We start from the raw sequence: 21,004 nt of genomic DNA, 5'->3' as shown, positions 1-21,004 counted from the left end.
TAAGGTGAAGTCCTCTGGCGTTTGGATAGACGAGTATGACCCTGAGAAAAATATCCACTCTACATAAAAACCAAATCCGTTTCCCGCAATACAGGAAAATTCCTCTCAGTGAACATATAAAAAAATATGCAGATAACACCAAGCCAAATATCAAATTCTTCCCCTTCTACAAGTGCAAAGACACAATCTCTCCACAAGAACGTTTAAATAAACACACTTTTTTCATTGAAAAATACAGAACATGTCTTAATATGCACGTATAACCAACTTTTATCTTTTTAAATATTTCAAATCTGTACATAAATCCCCTCACTTAACAAATATTTCGAAACCCTTTTTTTTTTGTCTGTATAATAACGGTAGCTAAATACCTCCCCTTATTTTTTCTACTTGTGAAGTAATTCACTCGTAAATATCATTACACACAACACGGGCAAAATTTCGTCTTAAGAAAATACATATTCAAATAAGTAAACCACAATATCATGAATAGCGAAAGCGAACTGTTGATATATTAAAAATTATATTAAAACTATGTAAAGTGTGTGTTTTTTCCTTATTTAATTTCTTATATATATATATATATATATATATATATATATATATATATATACCTACTATGACACTGTAGCAATTATAGAAGTTGCGTAGCGGTTTACTTGGTAATTTTAATAATTATAATAGGTTTGAACATATTTGCCATCATAACAATCCGCTTTCCAGAAAATGTTCTATTATTTTGGGCTACGATTTGAGTGGATAAAATGTCTGTTTGGGGTGAACAGCGTAAATCACATCAAAACATCTCGTACATAATATATATATGCAAATGATTCCTTTCAGTTTCTGTCTATCGAAATTACTCATTGAGTTCTTTGGTTGACCTGAGGCTAGAGTTGAAAATCTTTGCACTAGGTGTCACGCAGTGAGTCTGATGCTTAAATTATACAGTCGAGAAGCAGAACTCAGGATCATGCCTGCGACTTTGTATGAGAAAATATGTAAATATGCACTAAATACTGTAATATTTACCGTAAGTGTTGACGAAGGAGTTATTACGAAACAGCCACCAACATCAATTCCATGAGATTCAGTCGTTAGTCGATTTAGGAAAACTAATATCTGTAATACATAAGAAGACGAGAAATCATAAACAGAGACGGTTGAACAAGAAATCCCACCAACTTTTCTCATATATTTGATGTCCGTGGACACATCGTCATTTGATTCAGAAAAGGATGGGATTAAAACAAATGCACATTTAAGGACTTGATGATGAATTCCTATTTGTATTGATGGAAATTCAACGATGATTATTCGCATGGTTATATATAAAACCAGAAAAGAACCTAAAGGAAAATATAATAGCGATACCAATAAGGATGGGACAACTGGCACCAACGAGTTAATAATTGATGTGAGGAAGATCAGAAGATTTTAGATGAGTTGCAGGAAGTAATGAATAAATAGGGAAGAAAAACATTGCCATCTTTAAAATGCACCAACATCTTTAAATGATTGTTCCGGAGCATATTCACCATCTACTTCAATTACTACTTCCCATTTGGTCTGCACGCGTTCAGACTCTCATTTAAAGATGTGTTTCTTAAATATTGTTTTTGTTTTTGTTGAATAAATTTTGTTGGAAAAACATTTGCAAAAATAACGCACCAATCCAATATATATGTGGAGGCGTGTGGCCTAGTGGTTAGAGTGTCAGCATGAAGATCGTAAGATTGTGGTTTCGATTCCTGGACCGGGCGACGCGTTGTATTCTTGAGCAAAACACTTCATTTCACGTTGCTCCAGTCCACTAAGCTGGCAAAATGGTAAGGCTGCGATAGACTGGCGTCCTGTCCAACAGGGGAACACATATGCCATAGAAACCGAGAAAATAGACCCATGAGCCTGGCTAGTCTTTAAAAAGGGCGCATTTATTTATTTTTATATATATACATACATAATGCGCTGATGAATAACTTAAAATTGTAGTTAGATAAGAGAAAAATCAAGCATAAAATTTATTTACCTTCGCAACAACCTCCTGGTCGACGCCCTGAAACTGCATATAGTGAATACTTTGTGTAATGCTGTGAACCTGGATGCGAAAAAGAAAATAATAATGATAATAATAATCACATGTAAAGGAGCAGATATAAGCATTGCCAATATCCCAAACGAATAACCTAGTCTTCCCCAAAAGCACAACCAGCTGTGGGGTTATGATCTCTACGATTTCCCAATCAAAGGAGATCAGATGCTTGAGCACAACAGGCCAGAGATATAGATCGTCAAGACGATATACCACATATGCTATATAGTTGATGTTGCATGCCCCTTTGATCAACGAATAGTCGAGAAGGAGAGCGAAAATTTAAAATTTAAAAGAAGAAGGAACAAAAAATAATAATAATCATAATAATAATGCTAATAATAATAATAATAATAATAATAACAACAATAATAATAATAATAATAATAATAATAATAATAATAATAATAATAATAATAATAATAATAATAATAATAAATGCCCTGATGCAGTACCAGACAGTGGTTCTCATGGTTTCTGATCTTAACTGATTGGAAGTGTGATCATGTACATTGTTTTTTCTTGGTACAAAAGTTGGACTGCAGCAAATATTCTGCTCAATACCACAGATTTGCTTGTCAGTTGTTAGACCTTAACCAGTTGAGCATGGTCCTTAGAGGCTGACGATATGTGCATCTCTGATCACGAGAAGAAGTAGTGGGGGAGTATCATAGCCGTATGTTGAAAGGAATTCTTTAGGGTTTGAATAATTCACCACTGGAAACATCATTAAACAACCCGTATTCAGGGACATTTTGAGCGGGATAGGTAACTCGACCTGAATAAAATTCTAACTGGGTCCCACCTGTAAGGTCATGTGCTGTTTATTTTTATATGAGATCACCATGTCGCGCACATATGGTTGTGATGCATGTGCCTCGTGTGCCCTTATCAGGCGGGTAGTAATGATGGGTATACTGGGCTTCGTATATTTTACCCCAGTGTCACTTTGATGGCATGTACAACTCTCTCACTCAATAATAATAATATTGATATTAATAATAATAATAATAATAATAATAATAATAATAATAATAATAATAATAATAATAATAATAATAATAATGATTTCATAGTTTGTCACAAGGCCGGCAATTCCGGTGGTGTTTGTAAGTTGTTTACATCGACCCCAGTGCTCGTCTGGTACTTATGTTATAGACCTCGTAAGAATTAATAGCAAAGTTGACCTCGTTGGTACCAGAACGCAGAACGTAAAAACAGAGGTAATTTAAATGTTGAAGTGAATCTAATGGTTTTCTGTCTTTCTTAAATATCTTATAAACACCTTCCACGACGCATTTGTATATATATATAACTTAGATTCACCTCAACATTTAAATTTATTTTCCCAAATTTATATTCGTTGCGGGCTCCAAGCGACGAAAATATACTGGCAAATGAAATTTAAATGTTGAAATAAATCTAATGGTTTTTGTGGTTCTTAAATGGCTTCTAAACTCCTTCCACACTGCAACTGCTTTCATTCCAGCACAAGATCTCAGATATATATATCTATAATACTGGGTAAAATAAATAAAATAATCAATTAATTGATTAATAATTAATAATTTTACCAAGTAGTCAGTACGTTAAAATTACCTTTTTATGTGAATTACACAAAATATTTCATAATTGTATATGTAATTACAATTAGGGGTCAGCTTATTGCTTTGCCACGTCCCGAATTAGAAATGGACGCACTTATCTTTACAACTACCATAATTATCTCCGAGAAAGAAACACACTTTTTACTCCCTGATCGAATCTACAGTTTTCTGCGGGAGTGTTCGTAACACACACGTGGGTATAATGGATAAAAATGTATTCACATTCGGCTGTATATTTTTGTGAGTGCGGTTGAATATCAGTTATGCGATGACGCTTGATCGCGTACATATCTAATCCTAACACTCGCAAATATATCCCTCGAATTATCACAATGAGGAGAAAAGTAGGTAACTATAATTTACTTTAAATTCGAAACACGTCTGTGGTTAATCGAAGTCGTGTAAATTCATCATTTTTTTTTTTTTTTTTTTGCTTACAAAAATGTGTGTTACTGTCTCGGAGATATATATGGTAACTGAAAAGACCTTAGCGTCCATTTCTAATTCGATACGTGCGGAGCAATTAGCGGAGCCCTGATTATAATTATGTGTATAGTGTAGAACATTTTGTATATATATATATATATATATATATATATATGGATGGCTGTGTGTGTAAATATATATATATATATATGTGTGTGCGTGTAAGTTATGTGTGTGTATGGTTCTCCCTTTGGGATTAAGACTCAATGTGTAAATCACTAAAACGAATGCCACCTGCCATTTATTTAGTCCGCCAGTATCTCTACTATTCCAACTGCCTAAATAATTGGTCCCTATCAAACGGGCAAATTTGCTGTCTATATTGATGTCATTGAAGAAATCGAACACTGGTACACGAAGCATATTGCCTCATTTCTACGTCAACATTTCTACGACTTTGCTCCATAGAGCAAAGAGAAAATTATGCGATTCTATATTTCTGATAGATTCTGAAGCGTTGGTACTAAAAGTTATTTTAATACCTGAACGGATCACCACTGTATAGAGGCCAACATAAGATCGAAAGCTAGATACCACAATAGCTTTGTGATTAAATATCCTACGGAAATTCGTAATAGATACACATGAATGAATGTAGATCGTGTTATAATATAAAGTGATACCATCGGACACGACGGATGCGGCGTAGACAGAGGTTATCGAAGGATTCTAGTCGCTTAATATCTTACACCCTCATCGGCCATGTCTCGCTGCCGTAAAGGAGAATCGTTCGCACTAGTGCTTGATAGAATTCATCTACAAGTGCTTGGAGAATTTATCTACGAAGCAATTGCCCCAGCTCCCCTTCAGGGTTGGCAAAACGGTGTGGTGGACAGCGAAAAACCTGGCTTCTGTCAGTCAAGGCTGATCTGGAACCCGACCTAGGCCCCCATATCTTCGACGTTCGCTGATGGAATAAGGAGTGGTTGGAGATCAAGCGGTCGTTAGCCTCAAATCACCAGGTCTGCTCGGCGTTTGTGCAAGCTGCAGCATTGAGGATGAATGAAGTCAGCTCAACCCACCCCGGATGAATGCTGTCTAAAGACAAGACAAGACATAATATAAACCGACCATCTACCAATTAAAACTTAAGACGATCCTAATTTGCGGAAAGTAAGAAAACCGAGGGTACTAAATTTGGATTCCATCATTCAACAAGTACCGATGAAAGAAAATGGATCAGCGATAGTGCAGCTATACCAAAGTCGGTGCTCGAGCATGACTACAGCCTTCACACTGAAAGAAGAAAGAGATGAAACATAAAAAGATAAAATTAAGATTTGATATTATGAAGTTATCGTAAAAGATACTCACTGATTTATTCAAATGAACTCCACACCAGAACAACAGTATCAAATATATGAAGCACCCTATCATCACCATTGCTAAATATAGGTGTTGGCTGATTTTAATACTTGGTGAGTCATTTATTATTACGTAAGTTGCAACGCAACTGCTAAGAATGGAAGAAAGTACGATAAATCCTGACGTTAGTTGTAAAGATTCATTTACAAATTTCAATTTCCTACTCATAATATTATGAGCGTCACATATTTCTGTGATATCTTTGTGCTTCTTGATGAAATTTGAATGGTCGGATTGCTTCTCCGTTACGAATCGTTCAGCCTCGTTTGCCAACTTGTTGAACTCATAACTGAGTGTAAATCCGATTAACAAGTCTACGTATAGATCAGCTATCAAATAGACAGCGGAAATGCAATTAAATGTAGCTTGTATTGTTAAAAAGGAAACTTTGAAGATATTGTTTGATATCGGATATGTAAAATATTCCAACAAGTCTTTACTAAGGCATGGCAACACGAAATCTATTAATATGTTAGAAGAGATCGTTACGCATATAAATGCATAAAATACCGTAAATGAATATAAAAGAATTAACTTGCGGCATTTTCTACCTTCATTTTCAAGTTTGATTTCGGCAAATTCTTCAGTCAGTAGCTTAAATTTAGATAGGTTGAAGATTTTCAACAAAGTAAAGATATAAATACAAACTCTGAAAATGAATATGTAACTGTACACAAACAGTTGATCAGTATTCCTTTTTTTACATTGTGCTAAAGTAACAATGTGACGAATAGGGTTTATAATCACATACGTACAGAACAGAATATAAAATGCTTGCAAATAAACTGTTTTAGATTTTGGTGATTTCAATGATGAAACAGTCATACTCGATTGGCTAAAGTGATCAAATTTCTGATATAATTCCAGCAGTTTAAACATCTGAGTTTCTTTCACTTGCATAATTCTTCAAATTTTGTCTCCTTCAAAGTTTGTTTATGAAAAAGAAGACTTTTTAAGTAGTTCTTGATAGGTGCGATGCAGTTTTATATTTCCTTGTGAACTTATTTGCCAATCAACGCGTCTATTAAAGATTGGGCAGTATAACTTAATTTACTAGGAACAACGAATCAGTAGCCAAGGAGAGAGATAGAGTTTTTACTAATTTCTTCCATATATTTTGTCAATATCAAGTTCAAATAATGTAGGATGGTCTAACTCTAATTAATACTAGTGTTGACTCTGTCAGAGAAATCGAACTAGAAATGCTTATAAAATCCGTATAGAGAACATTGCTTGATTTCAATTATCCTATAACGAATCAACACTGATTAATTAATTGATATGGTGCTTTTGTATTAAGAGAATGCATTTGATTTATTTTCTTTCACATATCAAGCATATATATTAATTCAAAATATATTATGAACCTCCCTCTCTCTCTCTCTTTCTTTGTGTGTATACATATAAATACATATATACATACATATATATATATATATATATATATATATATATATATGTATCCATACACACACACACACACACACACACACACACATATATATATATATATATATATATATATTGTACCTCTATATCCAGCAATATATCGAACTGTCTATCTACGTCTCTAAGTCACTCTATCTCTCTCCCTCTCTCTCTCTCTCTCTCTCTCTCTCTCTCTCTCTCTCTCTACATATATATATATATATATATATATATATATATATATATCAAAACAAGCAACAAGAATGACTCTGTTAATTTGGTACAATCACTTCGTACTACATCCTTTTATTAGATGTTGTAAGTATTACTGAGCACTCATCAGCCAATTATCGAGGTTTTGCATTAATACAAAAGTTTTCATATGAAGTGGCAACATTATAGAGAAGCTAGATATATAGACAAAGATGTGGATTTAAATATTAAGAACATTTGAGGTAGTGGAGCCCATCAACTGACTGACTAAGATTCGGTTGTTCCAGACTACTGTAAGGTTCATAGAGGGAAAAATAATTGGAAGGAGACAATAAAGATTTACTAATTATAGAATTGAGATAAAAGGGGATTTCAGAGCTCCATATAAGGAATTTAAGTAGAAGACAGCATTGTCACTACTAAATGCCAATTACTACTATTTGAAAAACAGATTCAGCGCGCGCGCACACACTTACAAGACAATGATAAAAAGAAATCCAGACAATTTTTTGTAAGATAATATTTACCCTGCTTGGAGTGGTCACGTGGATTTGCCATTTCTAAAAGCCAAGAATCATTTCCTACTGAAAGAACTGACCAAGTGCTAAGATGTCAACAGATTCTTGTCCTTCATTCTTCCTTCTTCCGTTCCTTTTCTTTTCCATTGACACTCCTTTCCGATGCAAAAGGACACACACACACACACGAACTCTCTCACTTTCGCCCCATTCCTCACCCTATTGTACTATCTTATATCTCTCTCCCCCCATATACACACAATAATACTATAAAAGGAGACAAATTTACTGAAAAAGTTCAATCTGAAGACTCCACTAGAGTGGACGCAAGCGCCAATATATGATTTATAAAAACATGTTTCATTTTACTAAATATCTGTAAATATAAAACCATCTAGATTCCTGAGTACCTTATTTATTCTAATATATATATATATATATATATATATATATATATATATATATATATATGCGCGTGTGTTTGTGTGTGTATGTGTCAAATGAAATATAACAGAGGATGGAAAGTTGTCAGCTCATTCCTGCTGTTTCTTATACATCTTTTTAATAGAAGAATGAAAACATTACTATATTACAAAAAAAAACAATAATCATCACACGAAACGTAATTTTCACCTGATGCTGAAAGTTATAGAATATCTCAAGAATACGGCAGAGATCTGACTGAAGTCTGTCAAGGCCAATTATGAAATGGAAGGATGAACCACAAAGTTGGACGTTGAGGTTGAGAATATAATTCGTGAATATGTGTAACATGATATCTAAGGTCAGCAACCCGGATGAGATAGGGGTCTGCTAGACTGGTTCCTGGAGTGGAATGTAGGTGATATTTCATTATAATATCCCATGAGTAACGGGTAACAATGAGAGAACCGAATATGAATTAGGAATATAGAAAGTGGATAAGGAAAAGGGTGAAGAAAAATGAAAACGTACAAGCCAGCTAGGCATAGGGCCGAGTTTAGGGTTCACTAACTAAGGTTAAAGGACAAATAGAGGAGAGCAGAGATACAGACAATTTAGGGATGTTCAGTGAATATCGGTTGAAATCTTGGGGAGGGTACAAAGACAATCAAATAATACGATCTAACTTTTATGGAATTGCAGTGTTAAGAAGTATGGTGTTGTATATGGGTTAGTTAGGACCACTTATAATATTAGGAAATGTTTGCCTGGAGAGGGTAAAGCTTCTAGTAATAGCTGAGTACTATTTATCATTGAGGAGTACTAGTTATCAATGAGGAGTTTAAAGTGGAAGGGTGTCATATAATAAACTACACCTTGTAAGGTGTTAGAGGAAATGCCAAGTCGGAAATCAAAGAAAGCAGTAGGGAGTAGTCTAATGATTCACAATAGGGAATGTTATACAAATTCCGTAAATCAAACAAAGCAACTCTGGAAAATGGTCGTAATAGGTGTGGATAGTGTGTTGTATTTATTATTTGACAAGCGCAGCACACATAACTGTATCTTGGTATAAGGCTTACGTACCTAGTGGAATTGGAAAAGAAATGACTAGGGTGTGCAGGTTGCTACTTCTAGGTTAGATATCTTTGCTATGGTTATTGCATAATACAATGTACACCACATATAGAATGCTTCGTTCTTTCGAAGGCGGCGAGCTGGCATAAACGGTAGCAGCCGGGCGAACTGCTTTGCAGTATTTCGTCTGCCCTCACGTTCAAATTCCGCCGAGGTCGATTTTGCCTTTCATCCTTTCGGGGTCGATTAAATAAGTACCAGTTACGCACTGGAGTCGATATAATCGACTTAATCCGTGTGTCTGTCCTTGTTTGTTCCCACTGTGTTTAGCCCCTTGTGGGTAGTAAAGAAATAGGTTAGTTCTTTCGATATAGCGTCCCATGCAAGTATAGTAAGTGCTGTTAGAAGTAATGGTAAAATGACTGTATCCTCTATTCCTTTGTTATTTTGTCCATCTTACTTCCTAAAATTGACTTCTTTTAAAGGTCACCAGCCCTTTTAAGAAAATGTGTTTATTTACAAATATGTTGATAGGTGTACAATGGAAAGAAAAAAGAAAGGAGAAAGAAAAATATGCTTTGTAATGAAATTTCAATGAATGGTCCACATCAAATTGAAAAGAAATCTCTATCTATCTAACCATCTATCTGTCTCTCTGTCTGTCTAATTATTTATCTATCTATCTACCTATCTACCCATCCTTTCCCCCATTGTATATTATTTTTCTCCTCTTAGAGGATTGTCCTGAAACCTCTCTCTCTCTCTCTATTCTCTCTCTCTCTCTCTCTATTTCCCTCCCTTTGGATTTCCGCCTTTCTCCAAATCGCCTAAACTTTCTACTTGTATAAATATTAAATACGTAAAATCCATGAATTATAATCAATACTTGCATAGACTACAAGATGATTTGTACAGTACAAAAGCATATTACGCGTATTTGTATGCACAGAAATAAAAGTATAAGCGATATGTGTACCACGTTTGAAAACATTAATTGAAAAAAATAGCAAAAAGCACTTAGCGAAAAAAAGCTTATATTCAACACATATACAGAGATATAGCGCTCTATTGCTATATATGTCCTGTATTTATTCTGCTCGTTAGTCGATTCTGCCAGTTTACATTGCAAAGTGCAAGAAAAGTACGAAGAAGTGGTTATTTTCAATAGCGAATTAGGACACTTAATTGACAGCAAAGTTAATTTATCTTTTCCGCCGATTTTGTCACAATCAGGTGATAATAAAACGAACAAGAGCAAAACAGCTCTTAAATGTAATAATTTGTCAACATAAAGTGGTGAACTGGCAGAATCGTTATCACGATGGGCAAAATGCTTAGCAGCATTTCGTTCGTCCATACTTTCTGGTTTCAAATTCCGCCAAGGTCAAATTTGGCCATCATACTTTCGATATCGATAAAATAAGTCCCAGTTGTATATCAGGCCTTGTGTTTATAGTAGAAACCAGTAATGCAGTGAGCTCGTAGAATGGTCTGCACACCGGTACAAGATATGAAACGGCATTTAAATTTCGTCAAATTATACTCCCCACTTTCTTGCTTTTCCAGGCCTTTTTACTTTTACCCTTATCGATAATTGTATTTATAATTCTCTCTTTAAAAGGTATTTTTTCATATGATGGCCATTGATAAATTTTCTGATAATATACGCATACACACACATATATACATATGCAAACACACACATACATACGTACATGCATGTATAGGCACACACACACACACATACACACATACACACATACACACACAAACTGACCCACACACATGCGCACAAACAAAGAAAACGGAAAGCAGTGTAATTAACGAACAGAGTCAAAACTATTGAAAAGTTTGCAAGACGCAACGAAAATTAAAAAAAAAAATAAGAAAAAAGTGGAAATTTTACCGGTTAGTGTGTTATATCATAAGGCACAAAAAGAAATTGACTCTCCCCAGACACAACAGAATTTGGCCTTATCGGTTAGCCAGTGGGGTGGCGCCATTTGATGGCTAAAACAATGCAAAGCGCATTGTGACCAGCGATGTGTAGCAACATCTGCTAGCCTGGTCGGTCACGGTAATCACAGTGATATCAGAAGTAAATTAATTCTTATTCCCGAAGGGTAAGAAAATTTCTAGGGAATTTCTGTTCGTATATATTTGGGGTACTTAAATGAAATTCTTGACTTTGCATCCGCTTTTCCGTGAATATGTTTAAGTATTTCATCTATTTTCATTTGTGTTTCTCGCTGATGAAGGAAGAATTGTTAGGAGATTAATCAAGAAATCGGAACCGATTCGGTGCTAACTATATTTTTATCAATTTCTGTTAGCTTGCTTTCCTTCATTCGATACGTGGTGCGATAATATAGGTGAAAATATGTTATTTGGTGAGATGATTTAGCGTCATTTTTCAGCATAAGTGATTTACTTATATATATATATATATACTTTATTTTAAGCAGCAGAAAATTCAACAAAATCTGTTACTCTGAGTTTCTCGTTGCCGTTCATCAGAGGGAGAGAGACACGCACACATAGATGCATAAATACATATACATGAGTATACATATCCATATGCATAGATATGTGTATAGTTATATTTACATATGTATATGCACACACACACGTACACATGCATGTATGTTGTACTTCTATGTTGCATAAAAATTCTCGATTCCTTATTTCGGGATCAGCACAAACACTTGACTATTTACATTTCAGGATTGGTACCCAAATTTAAACAGGTTCAAAATCTGCAGTTCTTTACGTTGGCTAAAAGTGGCATGTAAGATGGTTGAATTGTTACTTCTATGTCGATGAAATACAGAAAATTTCAATGCAACAGAAGTTTTACACCCAGTTAAAATTTTCATTGTTTTTTTGCGTAAAGTTTAAAGACTTCCTTCGGTCATGAGTTGCCAAGTAGTTAGAGCAGCGGACTGGCGGTAGAGGGATCGTGGGTTGGAATCTCAGACTGGGCGGTGTGTGTGTTTATGAGCGAAACACCTAAGCTTCACGTGGCTCCGCAGAAGTTAATGGCGAACTTCTGCTGACTCTTTCGCCACGACATTCTCTCACTCTTTCCTCCTGCATTATGCAGTCCACCAGCGACCGACTAGCGTCCCGTCGAGGTGGGGAACCTATACGCCAAGGAAACCGGGAAACCGGCCCTTGTGAGCCAGGCATGGCTCGAGAAGGAACAAACAAGGGATTGCACCTAAAATGTTCCACTCCGAGGCACAAGTCTGGGCAAGGTAATTTATGGAATAAAATCATTCACCCATGCATATCAGCCTCTGGACTCCAGGCCACCAATGTTGTCCAAGGGAAAGGCAAAAGCCGATGCAGCTTGGTACTAGTGACTTATTTTTAGAGCTGAGTGAAATAAAGTAACAAAAATTAAAGTATCTTATTCAAGAACGCACCCAGCTCAGTCTAGGAACCGAAATCACAACCTCATGATTTTGAGACCGAAGTCCTAACCACTGAGCCATGCATCTTCACTTTGATTACTCTTTATATAAGCAACATTGTTCAACGCTTCTCGTACAACATAGATTGTTATAAGATACCATGCTAAAAGTCTGATGAGGTATACACCAACGTTTGTAGATTTATCACGCGCAGTTATCTTACATAGGCGTAGGTGTGGTTGTGTGATAACAAGTTTTATTTTCAACTACATGGTCCGGGTTCAATCCTATTGCGTAGCACCTTGGTCAAGTGTCTTCCACTACAGCACCGGGCCGACCCAAAGTATCGTGAGTGGATATGGTAGAAAAAAACTGAAAGAATCCCGCTTCATATATATATATATATATATATATATATATATATATATGGATCGGAATTTACGCACCATGGACAAGAAGCATCTTACCCACTCTGCACAGCACATTCCTTGCATAACGGAAGAGCAACTTTAACATCGAAGACTTATTTTTATTTTCATTTTTCCTTTCATACTTCCAGTGTCTCTCCCTCTGCAAAATAACTTATATAATGAACTCTACTAATTTCTTCTATTGAAACTCTCTTAATACGTCTCCAATTATAGAACATCATTTATCCCCCTGAAACAGCTGTAAGATCATATTTCTCTTTATAAATATCCTAGTAAATATTACGTTATTTTGGTCTTGTTATTTGATGGATATATATATATATATATATATATATATATATATATATATATATATATATATATATATATATATATATATATATATATATCTTGACTGAAGATAAAAGGCTTTGAATGACCCGTCCGTGTTTCTTTTTTGGTGGGTATCGCCTATTTGGATGTATTGTTGTCACCTCTTGTATCATCTAGTTGTCCGGATGTTTTGCGTTCTTGTCCCATTTTATATTTTATTATATATATATATATATATATATATATGAAGCGGGCTTCTTTCAGTTTCTTTCTACCATATCCACTCAATACTTTGACCAAGGTGCTACGCAATGGGATTGAACCCGGAACCAAGTTGTTGAGACTAAAACTTGTTACCACACAACCTCACCTGCGCCTATATATATATATATATATATATATATATATATATATATATATATATATATATATATATATATATATATATATAATCGGTAGATATAGATATAGATAGATGGATATATAGACAGATAGATAGATAGATAGATAGATAGATAGATAGATAGATATAGATATATATAAATATAGATAGACAGATAGATAGATACGTAGATATATGCATAGGTATGAGTGTGTGTTTTTTGTGTCTGTTTTTGTCGCACATCGTTGCTTGACAACTGGTGGTGGAGTGTTTACGTCCCTGTAATTTAGATCTTCTGGCAATAAATGACACAAAAAATATCAGGTTTTACAAAACAATAAGTACTGAGGTTGATTCGTTTGGTGAAAAGCGATGCCGCAGAAAGGCTGGCCGGAGTCTGAACACAGAAAATGACTAATTTATCAATTTATCAGTTTAATGATTGATAAATGATAAAAGAGAATGTGGTTTGGAAAATGGAGAATACTGAGAAAACAGTAACTAAATATTATACTTGGGCTACATTGATACTTTCCCTTCTTCTCTGATTTATATGTGTGTGTGTGTGTGTGTTTTTGCCTCTGTGTGTGTGTGTGTGTGTGTGTGTCATTTATTCTTTAATTTCTTTTACCCTGCTTCTCACATGTGACTACGACGACCCTGAGGCACCGCCTTGAAGAAATTGTAGTCGAATAAATCGACCCCAGCTCTTCTACATCTTAATCCTAGAGCTTAAAATCGAGATAAATGAAAGAAGGAACTTTTCATGAGCAAATAAAGACATTAAAAGTTGTCAACATTAATGTCAACACAAAAAGGCCAGGTGTATATATTTTAAATGTAAATGCTATGCAATTGAACTTCAACTTTAAAACACCAATACCATTGAAACAATTACACAATTATAATTAAAAATGCAAATGTGTCGCATTTTCATAAAAAAAAAGGTCAATTGTAGGTTAATTGTGTACGTTTAGAAAATGCAAATATTGCACGATTAAGAAGCGAGCAAATAGTCTTTTGCTTCTAAAATTAAAGTATTTTTACTACATGCACCTTGAAATAAAGCTCAAACAAACTTGATTGAATACAATAACGGTTTTCTTTCACTAAAAAAAATCATTTATTGAGTATGAAAATAGTATTTTCTTCCTTGAATGAAAAGCAATCACTGGTTTCTTTTTATTAAAAAATAATTAAGCATCCCTTTATTTCAATAAAATTTTTGGTTTTGTTAAACGAAGTTAAGGCAAAAATGAAAAAAACTTCATGAGAAACAAAATAGTCTTTCCTTCTTTCATGCCAAGTTTGAAGAAAATATCTCTTTCGCATCTTACTTTTTTGGTCTCTTAAATATGCTGCCTATTGTGGCATTATTTCATGCAAGCCGTTTTCCACTTTTTTGCGGAAACTGCAGGTGCATTTTTCTCACGTACGCGTATTATCGATCGCAACAGCTGATGTACTTGCGCGTACAAATGCACGATCCCACGGCTTTATTTATTGCATTCTCACCTGGAATCGATTTTTGTAAATTTTACAAGACATATACACGCCCTGATACCGTTGTTATCTACACATCAAATTTGAGAGCAATCGGATGGAGGATGCCCGAGATCCTAGAACACACACACACACACATACACACACACACACACACACACACAGACAGAACGATTTTACATAATATATAGAGTTGCGGCCCAAATGTTCAGAACGGTATTGTTTTCGCCAGAAAAGTAGGTATAATCTACTGATGAATTGATAACGGAGTAAGTGGCATTATATTAACAAAGTACACTGCAGATATTCTTACTAAACGAACCGTCACGTAAACACACTCAAAACATTAGAGTTCGCCGGTTAAATATACGAAAAAATGGAGTAAAAGCAACCTTTCTGATCATTTTGGCCGCCATGGGTTTTGCAGTAAATCACTAAATCATCCATAACTTTTGTATTATCCTCTCAAATTACAAGAAAAATCTCAGACAATAACAAATAATATTGTATTTATTGTCTGTGAAAATTATAGAATATAAAACAACTTTGATAAAAACTTATACCTACTTTTCTGGCGAAAACAATACCGTTCTGAACATTTTGGCCGCAACTGTATATATATATATATATATGTATATATATATATATATATATATATATATATATATATATATATATATATATATATATATATATATATATATATATATATATACACGGTACTCTTCCAATTTTCCGTCTACCAAATTCACTCACAAGGCTTTGGTCGACCCGAGGCTAGAGCAGAAAAATGCCGCTTTGGACCCGAACCTAGAAACTAGAACCATGCGGTTTAGAAACAAGCTTTTAACCTCACACACACAAAATTATTCATAATCCAATTATATTCATAAACAGATTGAACAATCATCATTTTGGGCTCTATATATTTGCTATAAAGCATAAAATTTCAAATTTGACGAACATTTCACAATTAAATAACGCTCAATGGCTGTTTCATTAGTAATAGACAATAGCTACTAGAGTAACTCAACCGAGATATGTAATTAATATCAGTAAAATGAAATTGCTCTAATTTCAAAGCGATGTTTATACAAATAGGCGCAAGTGTTGCGCCGTAGTAAGAATCTGCAGTAAGCAGGTGTGGCTATGTGGTAAGAAGTTTGCTTCCCCGCGCATGCATTGGTCAGTGTTTTTTTTTTTTTTGCACTGCTAGGAGTCACAATACTAACGTCGTGAATTATTGAACAAGGGAAGCACAAGTACAAGGTGAGACATTTGTTTTGGGGGGGGATTCAGTGGGGGGGGTTGTTGTTGCTCGTGTCTAATTATTTTGTCGAGCAAGAAATATCCACTGAGTTCCGGGTATTTGCCTGCCTGTTGTTGTGTTTAATGTCTCACTTAGCGGTGAGAATTGTGTTTTGGAGGCGTATCCCTCCGCCGATAATTGTAATTATTTTTTACCGATTTTTGATGAAATTGTTGTGCAACTGTTTTGTGCCCAGGATTACCAAGGGAATTACCGATTTGGCCAGGAGTATCAGGACACCCAGAATAGTTTGCTGTGTTTTTGAACTGTTTCTTGTCTTCTTTCTTCCTTCCGTCCTTCCTACATTTTTGTGTTTTTTTTACTCTGAATTTTTGTTTGCTGTGAACTTTTTTTCTAAAAAAACATGGCAAAAAAGATAAAAAAAAACATTACGTTGTACTGAGAGATTGTCCAACAGAAACAGTGGATGAAAGACTTTGAAGAGAGGACGGTGGTGTTAAGGACTTACTCGAAGTCGCTTGACACCATCGCCCTCTAAAAAGACGCAAATCGAAAAAGAATTGGCAGAGTATTCGCCAACTATTAAATTCATCTCCAAGGTGGGTGCAGTATGCAATGGTGTGGATGCTATTTGACACCCCGGAGTGGTGTCGCAAATTTGCGAGCCAGCCCTTAGAGCGCGGGCTGCCACCCGGGATTGAACCCCAATAGATAGAGTATACTATCCGCCGGGGATTGGGTGGCAGCGGATCCAAGCTGCTTAATGTTCAAATTTTGCCGGCGGCTGATTGGGTTGGGTCAAAAGCTGTATAGACCCTCTGGACCCAATTAGTCAAAAATCTGGTCTTTCTAGATTTTTTGAAAATGGCCGGTTGCAGGTACCCGGTGACACTTGAAGGATGTCCCGAACCAAGTGTCACCTGAACCTGGAACTGGGCCACATTAAAAAAAACTGTCCCCAATGGGGTCCTGGAACAGTTGGCTGTGGAAAAGCTCTCCCTCTTCCTCCGGAGGGAGAAATGCTGTTAGTTGTGGAGGTAAAGACCTCCCCGTAAAAAAGGGTAAAATGTAAGAAGATGGGCAACAATGGTTGCTCACGGAAGGACCCCAAAGCTGTGGAGGGGGGGGGGGTGATACTCCGGTAAAAGAATGGGAGAGTGCCGGTGGTTAGCAATACTGTGCCGGCATGTCCTGAAACCTCATCGGTGGGAATTTTGCCACAGACGGAGGAAACTGTTTCCCCTCCAAGTATAATAAATGAGAAATTTGTGATCTTTCTTGAGAGAACTTTGTGAGGAATCTAGAAGGCCGGGAACAAGCAGTCCTCCCCTGTATTGAAAGCCCGGATTGGCCTCCGAAGTTGGCTGCGGAGGTCATGGCGTAAAATTATTTCTACAGACTCCTTTAACGAGGATGAATACAATTATCTCTTATGGGGCTTGCGATTGCTGGCTTGCCTGCAGGCGGCAAGGGACCTATTCGGGGAGGTAGCATAAGAGGTCTTAGTGCCTCGATTTGAACTTGGTGATTTTGGTTGAATATATTTGCTGAACCTTGGTTGGTAAGAGGCCCAGGGCCTCAATTTGTAACTGGTGTAAGAGGTTCAATACCTCATTTGTGTTTTTAAAAAAAAAACAATGTTATCGGGAAGTAACAATCGGCGGTCATTGGCTGCTCCCCCACCAACCTTCTCTTTTTTCATTCCATCATCATCAATCTGTTTGTGTCCAGCCTGCGAGCTTATATCTGTATTATGCCTTTATGGCAAATGTGATGAAATAAAGAATCTTGCTTTCCAACCGCAGGGTTGTAGGTTCAGTCCCACTGCCTGTCAGCTACTTATATTTTATGTAGTGTTTAAATACTACACTTAGTAGTAGTGGATATGTCATTTCATGAAACTATGCCTGTCAACATATCTAATTCCATTCGCATTGAACCAGCAACATCAGTGATAGTTGTTAAAGCCGAAAATTTCCGTTGCCTAACTTTCGGGGCGCCCTATATATGTGTGTATGTGTGTGTATATATGTCTATGTATATATAAATGTACATATATATGTATATGTGTATATATATGTGTGTATATATATATATATATATATATATATGTGTGTGTGTGTGTATATATATATACATATATATATATATATATATATATATATATATATATATATATATATATATATATATATATATATATACAACTTCTTAATTTCAGCGGAGGCAATGCAAGTGGAAACTAGAGGTACATAATTAAGATCCACACTCGAAAATCAAATGCATACATATATTCATATATTCTTCCATATCTACAAAACTGATATATAACTTCCAAATATATAGATATAAAAATATTACCTAATTTCATAAAAACATGGGAATATAATTAAAGTGTAATAATGGATTCGTCTGGGTGGAAATTAACATATGAACTTTACCATACTTTTTGGAGTATATGCTAATTAGGTAATATTAGATAACTATAAAGGTTGTTAGTGCAATGTCATAACGCAACACAGATGACTGGTAATTGTATAATAGTATTTCTGCATTTGTTTTCGTATATTGCGTGTAAAAACATCCTAATAAAGGGAGTGTAAGTTTTGAAAATAGGAAATATATCATATTACTTGGCACAGCTCTGAAACTCCCCGTAGATGGAACGTTAATTCTTTGTATTAAATTGTTGTATTATTTTTAGGAGGATTTAAATACTCCTTTTAAAGTCTTATCATCACAAATGTTTAATTACAGCAAAGTTTTATAACTTTCAAATGTAAATTCACTGTTTTATCTATCTATCTATCTATCTATCTATCTATCTATCTATCTATCTATCTATCTATCTATCTATCTATCTATCTATCAATCTATCTATCTATCTATCCATATATATATTTATATATATATATATATATATATATATATATATATATATATATATATATATATATATACACATATGTATGTATGTATGTATGTGTGTATGTATATATATATATATATATATATATATAATATTAATATCTATATATTTGGAATTTATATATCCGTTTTGTAATAATGGAAGAATATATGAATATAAGTATTTATCTGATTTTCGAGTGTGGATCTTAATTATGTTCCTCTAGTTTCTGCTTGCATTACCTCCGTTGAAATTAAGAAATGGAATATAGCTCACTTGTAGCAGTACAACACTAGTCTGTATTTTATTTGCGAGTATTGTTTAACACTAGCAATCTCAAAATAAAGCTGTGTATTATATATATATATATATACAGAGTGAGAGAGAGAGAGAGACAGGCATCCTTCAATTTTTGCCTACCTATTTCTAGTGTTGTAGAAAACTCTACTTTTCTTACTGAAATTATGGGGCAGGCAAAAGTGCTGTCTTCCGTATAGTTTTTTATGATCATTATAGATTTCTGCTAGAATTATATCTCATATGTGCTGAATAGGAATGTAGCTTTAAATGGAATTACACAACATAAAACAAAGATTGTCGTATTGGAAGTCGCAAAATTAGAACAGTAAATTCATTTTCAAGCGTTGCATGCATCACAATATCAGGGAATAAATGTATTACAGTCACGTTACTCTAATCAAACAAAGATGTATTTTATAAATTATATTACAAGACAAAACTCCTTAAATGCGCACTGATATGAAGTCTTTTAAATTTACAGGAAAATTTACATATAATAGGAATCTATTATTTTGAAAAGAAACTTACCGATTTATTTAAACGAATTCCAAGCCAAAACATGAACATCAAATTTAAGAAGCCAGCGCAAGTCAGTAGTGTTATATAAATGAATATATAGGTGTTATTTTTGAATGAATCGTTTATAATGCCGTAAGTTGAGATACAGCAGTTAATAATAGAACTAAGTGCAATACATCCAGATTCACACCATATTGACTGATTTAGTAATCCCAGCATTGTATTAAGCGTGTCGTGCGCGTTACATATTTCTGTAATATCTCTGTCGACGTTGAAGAAAAACTGATTGTCTGCTTGCTTTTCCTTTACATATCTTTGAACCCTTTTCGCCAATTTATTAAACTCATAAGTAAGTGCAAATGCGATTATAAAGTTTATGTAAACATCAAATATAGAGAATTCAAGTGCGATGATGTTTAATACAACCTGTATTATGAAAACCTTTATTTGATGTATATTCTTCATAGGTAGAGCATATGTAGCGAAATTCAGCAAATCCGTACTCAAAATTGGTAAAATGGCCTCAATAATTATATTCCAAATAGTTAAGAGAATACTGAATATTGATAGTGTCATAAATGAAAATATAACATTACTGTTATAAAACTCTTCCTCGCCGTCGTCTAGTTTAATTTCTCTGAATAATTCAATTAGATGAGTGTTTTTCCCTGGGATGAGCAGTTTCAAGATAATATGGAGAGATATGGTACTTCGAAACCATATTATATAAATATACGCAAATGCTTTATCTCCT

The 21,004-nt window shown here is 34.7% G+C and overlaps 1 protein-coding gene across 3 annotated transcripts in view; it reads right to left on the bottom strand.

Moving 5' to 3' along the window:
* The window catches only part of LOC118764608, a 40,115-nt gene that overhangs the window by 1,221 nt on the left and 17,890 nt on the right, over window positions 1-21,004 (bottom strand). For 2 of the 3 annotated variants that reach the window (XM_036505528.1, XM_036505529.1), the window contains exons 2-3: window positions 2,030-2,098; window positions 1,033-1,122 (exon numbers count right to left, since the gene is read on the bottom strand). In XM_036505528.1, coding sequence (XP_036361421.1) covers window positions 1,033-1,122; window positions 2,030-2,098 — 159 coding nt within the window. Of the gene's footprint in view, window positions 1-1,032; window positions 1,123-2,029; window positions 2,099-20,259; window positions 20,514-21,004 lie in introns of those variants that run through there. The other variant, XM_036505530.1, reaches the window with a different exon arrangement.

This window comes from Octopus sinensis, linkage group LG8 (assembly GCF_006345805.1).
Source record: "Octopus sinensis linkage group LG8, ASM634580v1, whole genome shotgun sequence".
NCBI classification, from domain to species: Eukaryota; Metazoa; Mollusca; class Cephalopoda; order Octopoda; family Octopodidae; genus Octopus; species Octopus sinensis.
The sequence above is the reverse complement of the archived record's forward strand: the minus strand, read 5'-3'. Positions and strand labels throughout refer to the sequence as shown.